Here is a 13501-nt window from a genome sequence, read left to right on the forward strand (position 1 = left end):
TGTGTGTGTGAGTGTGCACTGGAAGGTGTGAGCAGAGATCAGAGCGGGGGAGGACACAGCAGCTCCTTGGTACCTTCACCGACTGGGACGTCCGCAGCACCCCTGGCACCTCAGTGGAGGGGCTGCCTTCCCATCTGATGGCGTCCAAAGCACCGAGGCCCCTGAGGACACGACCCCATCCACACGGAGGCAGGAAGAGGAGTTGGGGGTGGAAATGGAACCCTAGAGCTCAGTGATGAGCAACCTGGGGCTGCTTGGCTGTGGATGCCCCTCCTCACAGGGCTCCCCGGCTTCTGCAATAGCACACAGTCCCCTGAGTCCTGCCCAGGAGTGGGGCGCCCCTTCCCCTGGGCTCAGGGAGCCATTCCCGTTTCCTGGGCTGACCCTCCAGGGAAGGAGAGACCCGGCTCCCCATGTCCATGCCTTGTGCTGCTAGAGGCCGGTTTGGTCTCCCACATGGGGGGCACAGGGTCTCCAGAGGCCGTGGATCTGGGTCTGGATCGAGGTGCTGAGTAGGGCAGGGAGCCTGGGCCAGGGAGGGGGGCCCGCAGGTCACCTGTACAGATCCTGCTCAGGGGCGCCTGTCAGTGGGGGAGATCGGGGCCAGGTGGATGAGGGCCCTGGCATTGCAGAGGTGCTCTGGCCCCAGGGCCTGGCCGAGAACGCCAGGCAGCGCGGCTGGCCGGTCCCTGGGGGAGTTGTGTTGGCAGAACTGAGGCGCCCAGCAGATCTGCCCTCACCGGGCACTCGCGCACAGGCTGTGGGGACCCTCTCCGGCCCCGGAGAGTTCCGGTCTGTTGGCAGCAACCAGCCAGGCCCCGGGAAGGACGAGCAGGGTCAGGCCGTGGACTCTGGAGCCTGAGGGTCCACGGCAGGCTTGGGTGTGCCCTTCACAGCTGCCCCTCGTGGGTTACTGGGAGCCAGTGTGGGGCGCCCCTCGCTCAGGCTGGCAGAGACGTGCGCCCACACGCACCTCTGAGAGTCACCTGCAGAGCGGGGCTCGTCCCTGGCACGGACCTGTCTCAGACCGGGGGTACCTCCAGATGTCTGTGCCCGGGGGCTTCCCGGAGAGGGTAGTGGGACTGCGCTGTGTGCCCTGCAGGGGGCGGGGGGCAGGGGCGCCCCGGGGCGGACTGGAAGGGCAGGGGGCCGGCCCCAGGCTTCCTGAGACGGGACCACAGGATCTCTTCTGCCTGGTGCCTTGCTTCTCCCAGCTGCTGTTGGATAATGCGTCTTTGTTTTCATTCTACTCCTGACGAAATTGAAAGTGATGATTCTTCCACTTAAGTGTATCTATTTCTCAAAGTCAAAATAAACACAGAGGTCCTGAGCCTTGGGTGTGGTTGCTGGGCCGCCTGTCCCCGCCCTGCCCTCCTCTGCCTTCGGCTTCCTGGCTCCTGGTTTTCGTCTGCGGCTAAGATTTAGAAACTTGCCCATGTTCATCCCTGTAGCTTCAGAAACTGGCCGGGATTAGGGCTGGGCCTTCCCGTGGCTGTGCCCCCTCGTGCGTGCCTGTTCCGGGGGGCTCCGTTCTCGCCACGGCACCGCCAGGTGTGAGGACTGACGTCTCCGGGTCGTGGCACACCTGCCGAGCAGCGTCTTCCCCGAAGCCATGGCTCATGGTCTGCGGACCCTCCAGAGCCGGGTGTCTTTGCAGAGACCGGCCGGCCCTTGGCTGAGAGCCCTGGTGGCAGGGCTTCCCCCAGACGGGACCGGGACTGGACTGGGCTGAGCCCGAGGACTGTGCCTGCCCCACGGGTTTGGGCATGAGACCCAACCTCTCCGAGCCTCAGTTTCCCCGCCTGGAGTATGGGGCAGTAACCTGCCTGTCTTCTTCGGGGGTGGGGGTGAGATGAGATGGGGTCCCCGCTGGGACCCCCTGGAGGCTACTGCTCCCAGAGACAGGCCCCTCCTCTCCACTGGGCTCCCCGCTCTGGGTTCCCCAAACCCAAATCCTGAAAAGCACCACCCTAGCCCCTGAGGCCTAGAAGGGAAGGCTCCCCTGTGCCCCCACCTCTGCTTTAGCTGAGGAAATTGGTCCCCATATCCCTCCTTTGGGTAAAAATCCCCAGACTAATAAAAGGGGTGGCAGTGTGGTTTAATAGAAACTCAGTGTGTCCCCGCTTAGGCAGTGGGGATGGGCACTCAGGGCATAACCTTGGGAAGGGACAGCACTGGCCGTCCCGTGGACACTTGTCTGAAGGTGGCTGGGGGAGATGGCGTCTTCCTGGCAGTCCTTCCTGGCATCTGCCCATGGGCCTCCCTGCTTTGTTCAGGCATCCCCCTCCATGCAGGGCCTGGGGGGGCCCTGGAGTTTGTTGCCACGTCTCCCCATGGCCTCGCAACGCCCGCGGTGGCTCGCTGTCTGCACAGTCATGGGACACGCAGGCCCTGTGGCTGGTGCACGGCGCAGCCTGGGGTCCCGGCACGGGTGGCTGTGTTCTGAAGGTGTTGGGGTCTGGGCGGAGTGAGCTCCCTCTCAGCCATTCCCAGGTGGACAGCTGAGGAGGGGGGCAGCACGTATGTCCCCCCGGGGCACGAGAGGGTCCCTGAGGCCTTGGGGCCCCGGGGAGCAGTCAGACCTGGGCTCAGAGGTTGGCATCCCAACACCACAAACAAGGGGAGATGCCAGGCCCCCCACCCTGTGTGCAGTTTCAGGAGGGAGGACCCCACCCCGACAGCCAGACCCGCCTGTCTCAACGGGGTTTCAAAGTCCAGGCCCTGCAAGCCTGAAGTAGCAAAGGCCAGTTTCACCTCCGAGGGGCCCCATGGACACAGGGCCGGTGTCCCTGTCTTCAGGGGGCTCCGCATGGCCACATCCAGGCCTGGCCCAAGGGTACGGAGAGTTCCCACCGGGGTGAGGGAGGGCCTGGGGGGCTCTCAGGGCCGAAGCCTGTGTGGAATTCTCTTTCTAATAAAACCTCACGGTGGACCCTAACATGTGCAGCAAGAGGGGCCCTGTTGCAGGGGGCGGGCTCGGCTGGAAGCCCTCCCACCTGACCTGGGGCTCCCCTGCTCCTGCCCTGCACGGCCAGCTGGGGCCCCAGGCGTGGAGGGGAGCGTCCGGCCAGCCTCCATCAGCGCTGCAGGAGGCCCCGCCAGCAGGTGAGGGCTGTATGCCTCAGGCGCAGGGCGAGCACCAGGAGCCGGGCCCGGAGGTCCTCAAGGGCCAGCGCCACGGGCTTGGCTCGGCCGTAGACCAGGCCCAGCAGCAGCAGCAGCAGGACGCACACGGACAGCTGCAGGAGCAGGGAGCCGCCTCGGGGCCTGGGCCGGCTGGGCGCTGGGGGCGGAGCGGGACCGGATGAACCCCTGCCCGCAGGCCCAGCCCCACCATGAGGACCCTGTGGGGCTCCCTCCTCCCTGCGGGGCTGGTGGGGAGGCCGCAGACAGAGGGAGGCTCACCCCGAGGGTGGGCTCCTTCGGAGTGGGTCCTTGGGGTGCCCCCCATGGCCCCATGGGGCGTGGGGCGCCCCCCTCCCTGCCTGGGGCCTCTGCCTGTGTTGGGTGGCTTCCTTGTGAAAGGGCCTCCCATCGGCTGTGCCCCGGCACCCTCCCTTGGGGAAGGAGTAAGGGGGAGTGACCACAGAGGGGAGCTGCTGGCCATGCTGTGTGTCAGGGACCCAGGCTGAGGGAGTGGCCTTGCCGGGGCGGGGGGGCCCTGCTGGAGCCACCGGGGGTGGGGGTGTGCGGCAGGGGTGGCCTGGGCACGGCATGTGGGGGTGGGGGCGAGGGGTCAGACTCACCCCTGGTGGTGGTGGTGGTGGTGGTGGGCTCCCTGCGGGCGATGTCTGGGAAGGAGAACCGAGGGTGGGCTTGGGCAGGGAGGGCCCCCTGCCTGGGGGCGCACGCTGCCTCAGCCTGCCCCGTGCCCTCAGGACCTCGCATCTCACGCCCACCCCGCAAAGCACCCTGAGACGGGCAAGTCAGATGCAGCTACCCCGTTTCACAAGTGGGAGATCCACGCCCCCCTGGCCAGCCAGCGGCCCCAGTACCACCTAGGGGTCCCCCCTGCCTCACGGCTTCAGGCTCAGGCTGCCAGAACTTGGGGAGCCCAAGAGGCTGGGTGCTGCTCTCAGAGCCTGTGGGATGTGGATGTGGTGACCCCGTGGTGGCTTGGGGGAGGGGCCTGCCGGGGGTCCCTGGGCAGGGCCCTAGGGGCTGGCACTGGGAGAAGGCCGGGCAGGACCCTCGCTCCTGCCCACCCCCACAGTGCCCTGGGGGGCCCCAGGCCACCCCCTGGACTGCCTGGGCCTTGATTCCCGGCCCGCTGAGTGTCTGTCTCCAGGGCGGCTGGGAAGCTCCTGGGGGAGTGCAGAGCTGTGCTTGTGGGCGAGCGCTGGACCCGGAAGGGACGGGTGCGAAGAGCAGGTGTGAGGAGCCTAGCGAGCGGCATGGGCCTCGGGAGAGGGGTTGAGGCCTGGACTGGACGTTCAGGGCGGGCCATCCAGGGAGGAGCTAACACGTGCCAGGTGGGAGTTTTACCCATCACTCAGCAGGTCTCAGGAAGTACCTTGCCTGGGGGCTGTGGTGGGCAGGATCTAAGATGCCCCCGTGATTCCTACCCCTCTAGTGTCATCCCCTCCCCTTAGTGTGGGGCTGTGACTTCTACCCAACAGAAGAAGGTAACGCGGGAGGGATTCTGCAACTGAGCGGCAAACCCCAATCAGCTGACTCTGAGTCCATCAAAAGGGAGATTATCTTGGGTGGGCCTGGCCTCATCAGGCAAGCTGTTTAAAAAAGAGGGAGGGTCTGCTCCTGGTCTTGGAGGTGCTCCGCTGTGGGTTCTACAGCTGCAAGGAAACAAAGTCTGCAACAGCTCTGTGAGCTTGGAATAGGGCCCCAGGCCTCAGCTGAGAGGCCGCCCCGGCCCACACCTGGATAGCTGCCCTGGGAGACCTGAGCAGAGGACCAGCTAGGCCGTGCCTAGACCCCTGACCCACGGGGTCACCGCGATAATAAACGTGGGCTGCTCGAAGCTTCTAAGTCTAAGGTAATTTGTTACATGGCGTAGCTAGCTGATACAGGGGCCAGTCCCATGGGCAGGGAGTGAAGGGGCCAGGGGAGGAGAGGGCAGGTGGTGGGGAGGGGCTCTGGGGCAGGAGGACCCCAGGACCTCGGCTGGGGCTGGGAGAATTCGGGAGGTGGGCAGTGAGGGACGCAGGTGTGGGGGGCGCTGAGGGGCAGCGGAAGCTTCTAGTGCTGGCGGGAAGGGTGGGCGGGTGCTGGGGACACTGCCCACTGGCCTTCCCTCGAGAGGACAGTTGCAATTTGGGCAGCTCTGATCTGCTTTTTTCCTGCTAGTGGCTGTTTTGTTGACTGTTACTCTGTCTAGCCTGAGCCGTGGGCCGGGTTTTATTGGGGTTCTGTCTGTGCAGACAGGACAGGTGGCTGTGGTCCCTCCAGATGGCCCTCTGTGAGGTCCTGGGACATGTGGCCCCCCGCCCCACCTGGCCCTGCGCCTGCTTGCTGAGCTCCGTTCTTACAGTGGACGGTCACCTCCAGGGGTTCCCGGAACCGCACACGCCTCGAGGTCCTCTGTGGCTCGGCCCCGTGGCTGCCGCACCCCGGCCCGCTCCGCCTCAGGATGGAGGGGGGGCCCCTCCTGTCGCCCTCCTGGGGCAGGGGTGGGAGGCAGAGGGAAGTGAGCAGAAGTGAGCCCCCAGGGGGCAGGAGACACGGTGCCCGGGGCAGGATCCCCGCTGCCTCCTCTGGGTTTATGCAGAGGGACGCGCTGTGGGGGACCCGATGGGGGGCGTGGAGACCCCCGTGGACCTGCCCCACCTGCTGCCCCAGCCTGGCGGCCTGACTGCGGGGCTGCTCCCGGGTGGTGGGGGCTGGAACAGAGCCATCGGGGCCATCACAATGGATGGCGGTGTTCATGGCCGCCCAGGACCGTGCCCCCCCAACCCCGACGGTATCTGTAACAATAATGATGATCATATCAGTAACTGTGGCTATCCACCGAGGGCCGTCTTCCTGTCCGAGCTGCCCGCACAAAACCTCGCTGGATCCCGGAGCACGGGGCCCCCAGGGCTCCTCTGCACCCGGGTGCCGGGGAGGAGGCCGGGCCCTGAGCCAGGGCTGTCCGGGGTCAGTGCCTGGCTTGTGTCACACAGTGGGCCTCTGTCACTCACCTGTGGACACGGTGAGGGATCTGAGCATGAGACCTGGGCTGCGGCGGGACAGAGCCTGGACACAGGTGCCCGCCCAGGGGCTGCCCTCCCACCATGCTGTTTGGAATGTGGAGTTGCGGGACTGCTCTGAGCCTCAGTGTTCCCACCTATAAACTGGGGACAACAGGCTGTTCTGAGCTGAGTACACCCATTTTGAATGGCTCCTGGCTGGGAGGCCCTGGTCGCACAGAGCTTACTGCTGGCCTTCTGGGGGACATGGGCCCCGCCTAGTCCTGGGGTTGGGCCCAGCTCAGGGCTGTCCCCTCCGCTTGGTGGGACGCCTGGGCCTGTGGCCTGCCACCAGCCTGGAAGTGAGTACAGAGGCTAGGTGTGGACTCAGGTCTGAAGTTGGTCCCCACTGCCCTGGCCTGGCCCTCCTCTGTCCACCCTCCCCCACTCACAAGCCCTCCTCCCTGGGCTGCAAAGTGACCATGCTGGGGAAGCATCTGGAGCACCCCCATGGCTCCTGCTTTCTCTGCCTCACCTGCGCTCTCTCCTGGCCCACTCTCCCTGCCCTTGCATGCTGTACCCCTGCCCTCGGCCCTGGCCTTGCACCTTTGGGCATGCTGTGTCCCCTCCAGGGGTCTCCAACCCTCTCTGCCAGACCAAGCCTTTAAAGAGCCACCAAACCCCAACTCCCGACCCCGGTGATTTTCTCTCCCAGGGTTCCTGGGGCTGGGACAGCTCGGGCAAGGACAGGGACCGTGCCTCCTGTCTCAGCTCCCCCTTCCCTGGCCCCGGCGGGGGGCCCAGATGGCTGACCCTGGTGCACTTGGCCTTGGGATCCCGGGGTTGGTTCTTGTCCAGGACCCAGCCTTACCCTCCCCGCCCTGGGCATCAGCGAGCCCGGAGCGGCCTCTTCATTCTTCCTGGTGTGATGTCGCTTCTCTGGCTGGGAGTCGGGGCTCAAGGCTCGCCCTGCAGTCCTCATTTATTGGAACATGGTCCTAAAAGAAGCAGGGACATTATTTATTGTACGAGCAGCACTGGTAGGAGTAGACGGAGGGGACGTCTGTCTGCCCAGCCCATGAGCAGACGGGGTTTTCCTTCCAGTGCTCCCAGCACAGTGCTCCCTGCACCCTCCCCGGTGGCCAGTGTCCCCCATCGTCAGCCCTCACGGTTGCGCCGTATTCCACGGGGCTGCCGTCGGTAACTTACAACCAGCCTCCGGTACTGGGTGCTCAGGAAGCGTGCATTTTATTATGTCATGTGCATGTTTTGAGGTCATGTTGGGGGGCCTCCGGGGTGTGAGGGAAGGGGTCCAGGGCCGGGCACGGTTGGGGCTCCATGGGACTGGGAAGGCTGCTCCAGAGGGTCTCCAGCTCCGCGAGGGGCTGGAGCTGGTGGGGCCTGCCCAGACTCTCTTGTCTCCATGTCTCTGTCCCGCCCTGTCCCAGGTTTAGCCTGCTTACTTTTGGGGTGTAAGGTGGCACCTCCCCACGTCCACCCGTGAGCCTGTCCTCCCTGACGCGGCCCCTCTTGGTGGGTTCTCATTTGCCTTTGAAGGGTTCCTGACTTCTGAGACCTCCCCCGGTCCTGCTGTGGGCGCAGACCGCGCCAGGCACCATGCAGGTGAAGCCAGGCATCGAGCATTAGTCCTTCCAGGGCCCTGGGCGGGGGGCGGTGATGGGCCCACCCTCTTCAGTGAACATGTGGAGAAATTGAGCCCAGGGCTTCCCCAGCCACTCGGACACCAGGGCAGTCTCTGCCCCTCCCCCTGGATAACGAGAGGCGTTGGGGTGGCATGGGGGTCCCCTGCTCCTCCTTATCCCCAGCCCCAGGCTCCTCCAGGGCTCCCTGGTCTGGGGTCCTTTGCGGACATCCCTGCCCCCTCTGTCCATGGCGAACGTTTGGGTTTTGTGAGCAGCGTCCCTGGCTTCTGTCCTCCAAGGATGCCCCCCGCACACAGCGCTGAGAGCAGGGCTGACGGTGAGGGTCCGCACTGTCCCCTGCATGGTGCCGTCAGGGTCCCCTGAGAGCCAGATGGCCTCGAGGGTTGAGCAGGGCCTCCGTACAGTCTTCCCCAGGGAGATGATGGGGTGGCTGCGCCCTCGGCCCCGGCAGGCGTCAACAGCAGAGCTGTGCAGAGCCTGGTAATGACAGCCGCGCTCCGCAGCCAGGTGGCTTTAATTATTTCTAAAGGGAGCAGTTTTCTCCTCAGCATCAGGTTTTTACTGCAAATAGAGTCAGAGAAGGAGCCTCGAGCCCAGCGAGGGGGACACGGCAGGGAGGGCGGCTTGCTGGCCTCTCAGGTGAGGAACCACTCAGGACTGGGGACAGCATCGGGTGTGCACACGTGTGAGCACGAGCGTGCGCGTGTGTGCATGTGAGCGTGGATGCACACATGTGAGCACGAGCGCGTGTGTGCATGCGAGCATGAGTGTGTGCATGTGAGCGTGGATGCACACGTGTGAGCACGAGCGCGTGTGAGTGTGTGCATGTGAACGTGGATGCACACGTGTGAGCACGAGCGTGTGTGTGTGCCAGCATGAGTGTGTGCACGTGAGCGTGGATGCACACGTGTGAGCATGAACATGCGCATGTGTGCACGTGTGTGCCTGTGAGCGTGTGTCCATGTGCATATATGTGCGAGCATGTCTGTGTGTGCCTGCGTGTATGTGTGAGGGCGGCTGCACATACACCTTAGTGTGCGTGTCCATGCGTGTGCACGCACATGCGGGTATGCATGGCTATTTGTACATATGGTACATATGGGCATGAGTGTGCTCATGCACATGGAGCACCTGTGAGTGTGAGTGGGGGGTGTGATCGCACCAGCATGTGGGTGCATGCCATGTGCGTGAGTGTGTCTGAGTGTAAATGTGCCTCTGTGTGTGTGTGTGTGTTCGTGTGTGTCTCCGTGGCTCTGGTGCGGGCAGCCCAGTGGGTCCCACCAGCTCCAGCAGGGACCCTGTGTGACCGTGCGTGACTGTGGACAGGCCTCTAAGCTCTGTGTGCCTTAGTCTACTCAGCTGAAAATAGGGATCCCGGTGGCAACGTCCTCCGTGGGCTCGGTGAGGGCAAGCACGGCCATGTGTGTCAGGGGCTCAGAGGGAGCCCGGGACAGTCGCTCAGGGGAAGAGTGGCCTTGCTCGGGCAGAGAGCCTGGGGCCCCTGTGCCCATGTGAGGATGGTGCCCTCCCCCCAGGCGGCACTCGGGAGCCCCAGGACTTCTCTGGCCATGTGCCTTTGCCTGGGTCCTCGTCTGCTGCCGGGTGGTCTCCATCCACCTCCCCGCCGCCCCACCTCCCCTCTACCTACCGTCCCTGCCCCACCTGCCTTTGCCCCATCTCTGCATCTTGCTCAGGCTCCAGCTTCCCCTTAAATGTCATTTCCTCCGAGAGGAAGTGGGGGCCTTTGCCTACCCCCAGGACTGGCTTGAGTCCTGGGCTCTGTCTCCCTATGGCTCAGCGTCTTTCTCAACAGCATGACTGTCCTGGGCCTCAGTCTCCCCACCCGTCGCACAGGAGGAGGCGAGGATGGCTCTTGGTACCACCCCCGGCTCCTCCACAGCCCCCCTCCAGCCGCCGGGCAGTGCCCCCCTCCACCCCTGGCCGGCTGGCCGAGGGCAGGACCCCGCATGGGAGTGGGGAGGCCTCGGGGCCTCCAGCAGCAACAGAGTGTAACAGGAGTGCCCTCCACTCGGAGGCTGCTTGTGACAGATGGGTGATAAAGGGCGGAAAATAGCTCAGGCCTGGGGCCTGCGGAATGTCACCACCACCCCCCCACCCGTGGAGGACACGCCCCAAGGGCAGGGCTTCTCGGTCAACAGCCTCTCACCTCTGTTGAGGGGACACCCTCTTCCCCTGGGGGTAGGGACCCTGGTCGCTGCAGCCCGAGCCTGCCCAGCCTTGTCTCTGGGTGGGGGCCTGCCTGGCTGGGCCTGCCGATCAGAGGTGGGCCAAGGGAGCCTGAGGGGCAGGGCCTGCCCCAGGCCTTCCCCAGAGCTCCTGCTCCAGGCGTGGTGGGTCAGGAGTGCCGAGCGGGGAGCCTCAGGCTCTCCTGCCCTCCTTCCTAGGAGCGCAGGCTGACCAAGGCTGTGCGTCCACAAGAGCCCTGACCGTCTATGGGGTTTGGCCCATGGAGGCTGAGCCTCTGCAGCCCAGCTCAGCAGCCCAGCACCCCCCCACGGGCCCCCCAGCCCCAGCTCTGCACACTGCTCCCACCCAGCCCCCCCCCCGCCCCCCAGCTCCAGCTCCCGCCGGGCTCACCGCCTCCGACCGCCGGGCCACCTGTCCTGCCATGGCTCTCACCTCCACCCGGGCCAGGCTGGCCACGCCTTTGTGTCCCGCTCACCCCCATGCCCACGCTCGTGCCACCGGCCACCCACTGCCTGCTGGTACGTCTCCATCCTCGCCAGGGGTCCCTCTGAGACCCCCACAGAGTGCAGCCCTGCATGGGGAGGGGGCCCTCCTCAGCTGTGACCATGGGGCCGACAGCCAGTTCGCACCCACACCGCTCCCCGTCACTCCTCACATCCTGCACTGTGCCTGTTCACCCACAGGACCCCAGGGCTCGGGGGATGAGGAGCTTGCCGGCAGTCCTGTAGCCCCGGGGAGGCTGAGCGTCTCCTCCTGACCGGGCACGTCTGGAGCCTGATCGAGCAGAGCCACCGCCCAGGCTCGTCCTGCACACCTGTCCTGGTGACAGCTCCTCCAGGGGCCGCCGGGCTGGCGCAGGTGGGCGAACCACGTTGGGACCTTACCCTGCAGAGGCTGGAGCTGTGAGCCCCACGTTCACACACCACACACGGGCACAGCCCCCCCAGCCCCCCCGACCCGTGCATGCGCGTGCACACACACACACACACGCACGCGTGCCGCCCCGGCCCACCTGGCTCCTGCAGGTGCTGCACCCCTGGGTGAACTCGCCCACCTGTCCGGCCCCCAGTGCGCTGGCGATCGGAGCCTTGAGCAGAGTGGGAACCGGAGCTGCCGCAGCTCACAGGCCAGCTGATAAGTTTCCATTACAACGGTGGGGCAGTGGCTTCTGGACAGTCTGGCCGTGGAGGAAGCTGTCACCACGGGGCTTGGTGACCTTGGGTGGTGTTTGCCCTCCCCCTCCCCTGAGCAGCTTGTCTGAATTAGTTGGGGGGGCTGCTGAGGCCACAGGACACACGCTACACCTTCTTCCAGCTGAAGAAGGGGACAGGAGGCCATGGACACGCCCACGCCGGCCTCCCCTCAGGAGGCTGGGGGGCGGAGTGAGGGCCAGTGGGCAGGGGTCCCCAGGAAGGGCCGGCTGCCCACAGCCCAGCACTCACAGTCCGGAGCAGGCTGGCAGCTCCCCAGACAACACACATTTCTGACTTAAGCAAGAGGAGAACCCCTGGGGGCCACCTTCTGGCTGACAGCTGGCTCATTGGGCTTGCCCAGGCACCTGCCTGGAGCTGGGGGCACAGGGACCAGGAGCTATCCTGCTGTCTCCGAAGACAGCCCCCCAATCTCTGCACATAGGGCAACAGCAGGTCAGGGTGATGGCTGCCTGTCTGCTGGGTGTGGGGGGTACTCTAGAATGGGGGATCTTGGCCTTGAGAGCCCCAGGGAGAGGGAGCGGGTAGACCCTGGCCTAGACCTTGGCCACAGGGAGACCCAGGTGGGCCACTCACCCCGAATTCTGGGCCCCCATGTAGAGCGGAGGTCTATGCCAACCATCTAGCATGCTGTAAAGATGGAGATAACGCACTAACCTTCCTGGAGGGGCCTGCATGCAGTAGGTGCCCAATACATGGTGTGCTCTGAGTTGGAGGGGTGACCCACGTGCACCGTGGGCCAGAGCAGAGATTCCTTCTGATCAAGTGAGCTCAGAAAAGGGCCTGTTCCCTGGGGATAACCAAATGCTGTGGCCTGGGCTAAGTGACTGGAGTAAGACTCCATTCCTGGCTCAACCTGGCTGCACCTGTGTAGACCTGCCCTCAGCAGGAACCCCGGGGCCTTGGAGGAGGGCTCGCTGGTGTCCTGGCCTCAGCCCCCATGAAATGACAAGAATCCTTGCCGCTGGCTGCTTTCGAAGGGATGGCGTTTGGCTCATCGCCAGGGGAGAGTTGTAGGGACTTGCACCGCAGCTTTGTGGTGGGAACCGGCCAAGTTCCCGACCTCACCCACAGGCGTCCAGGAGCCCTCGGGTCAGGCCAGGCTGCTGAGGAAGGGCTCAGAGTGCCAGGGACTGGCGGTGTTTCTGTGAGCACCCACCACCCCCAACTTTCAGACAAGACATGAGGTTCAGAGGGGCCTGGGTCTCCTGGGGTCACTGACCACCCTGGTTTGCTTGGGAATGTGCCCATTTTAGCTCTGAAAGCCCACGTCCCAGGTGAATGGGATGGACAGCCCCCAGTCCTTGTCCAGGGCCACACAGTGTGCTCTGCCTGGCCTGTGTCCACCCATCCACCTGTCCGCCTGTCCATCTGTCTGTCGCCTGCCCCCCTGCCCACCTGCCTACCTGTCTGCCGATCCACCTGCCCACCTGCCCACCCGTCCGCCTGCCCGTTCCAGGTTCTCTGCCCACATCTCTGGCTGCAAATCTCCGCTCTGGCAGCTTCATTCCCAAATGGGAAGTGAGCTTCTCCCTATTGCCCTGAGCTGGGACCTCACCTGGCTCCCTCCTGGGTCCGTGAAGCCAGGCTCTGTGGCATCGTCCAGTGGGAGTGGTCCAATGTGCTGCTGGCCTGATCTTGGGCCCCCCGGAGAGGCAGTCCTGGGCCTGTCCGGCCTCTTGCAGCTGCTCCGGACTGGAGCTGCCACCGGTTGGCCTGTGGGGCCAGTCTGTGGCCGGCCGGCGTCCCCGCCCCAGGCCCCTCGGTGGCAGAGCTTGGCCAGCTGGCAAGAGCTGAGCTATAATTATCTCCCCCCTTTGGCAGAAATAGCAGTAACCCTGTGGATAGGCCGCTGGCCCTGGTGCAGGAGAGGAACTACTGGTTTCCCAGGCCCTGAACACAGACAAGATAAGGGGTCAGTGCCCCCTCCCTGCCCTCCCGGCTTCCGGTTCCAGAGCTGTGCAGCCCTTGGAAAGCCCATGGTTTGGAATCAGAGGCAGAGTGGGGGTGGTGAAGGCGGGGGTGGGGTGATGTGGGGGCTGTGGGAGGGGAGGGGAGCATAGAGTCCAGCCCCTGCTTGACCCTGCCCTTGACCCAGCCCACCCTGCTTCTCACCCCTGCACCCTCTACGTCCTGCTCTGGGGTCCCAGGAGGAAAAGGCCAAGCATGGATCCCATGCTGCCGATCTAGGGTGCACTGGCTGAGCCCCATATCGCCCCAGCAGGCAGAGCCGGTGTTCAGGTCAGAGGGGGGCAGCAGGGGCAAAGGGACCAGCATTTCCCAGGGTTCCCTC

At 64.9% G+C, this 13501-nt stretch overlaps 1 protein-coding gene across 1 annotated transcript; it reads right to left on the reverse strand.

The window, feature by feature from the left end:
* Positions 1 to 3077: 3077 nt before the first annotated feature.
* Positions 3078 to 12803, reverse strand: C9H14orf180 (chromosome 9 C14orf180 homolog). The gene is made up of 5 exons (XM_021679931.1): positions 12655 to 12803; positions 6997 to 7123; positions 5487 to 5616; positions 3747 to 3791; positions 3078 to 3283 (listed from the first exon to the last, which is right to left on the reverse strand). The coding sequence occupies exons 2-5, from the start codon at positions 7105 to 7107 to the stop codon at positions 3078 to 3080; spliced, it is 492 nt and encodes a 163-aa protein (XP_021535606.1). The 5' UTR covers positions 7108 to 7123; positions 12655 to 12803.
* Between the last annotated feature and the right edge of the window lie 698 nt (positions 12804 to 13501).

This window comes from Neomonachus schauinslandi, chromosome 9, assembly GCF_002201575.2.
Source record: "Neomonachus schauinslandi chromosome 9, ASM220157v2, whole genome shotgun sequence".
Lineage (NCBI taxonomy): Eukaryota > Metazoa > Chordata > Mammalia > Carnivora > Phocidae > Neomonachus > Neomonachus schauinslandi.

Bases quoted from the DNA above. Each gene is read 5' to 3' on its own strand.
- C9H14orf180 (XM_021679931.1), bottom strand. From the start codon at position 7,107: ATGAGGACTGCAGGGCGAGCCTTGAGCCCCGACTCCCAGCCAGAGAAG. The intron at 5,617-6,996 runs GTAAGGCTGGGT...CCCCTGCCCCAG, and splicing joins TGATGCCCAGGGCGGGGAGG to GAGGGCGACAGGAGGGGCCC. The intron at 3,792-5,486 runs GTAAGAACGGAG...TCTCCTTCCCAG, and splicing joins CCTGGAGGTGACCGTCCACT to ACATCGCCCGCAGGGAGCCC.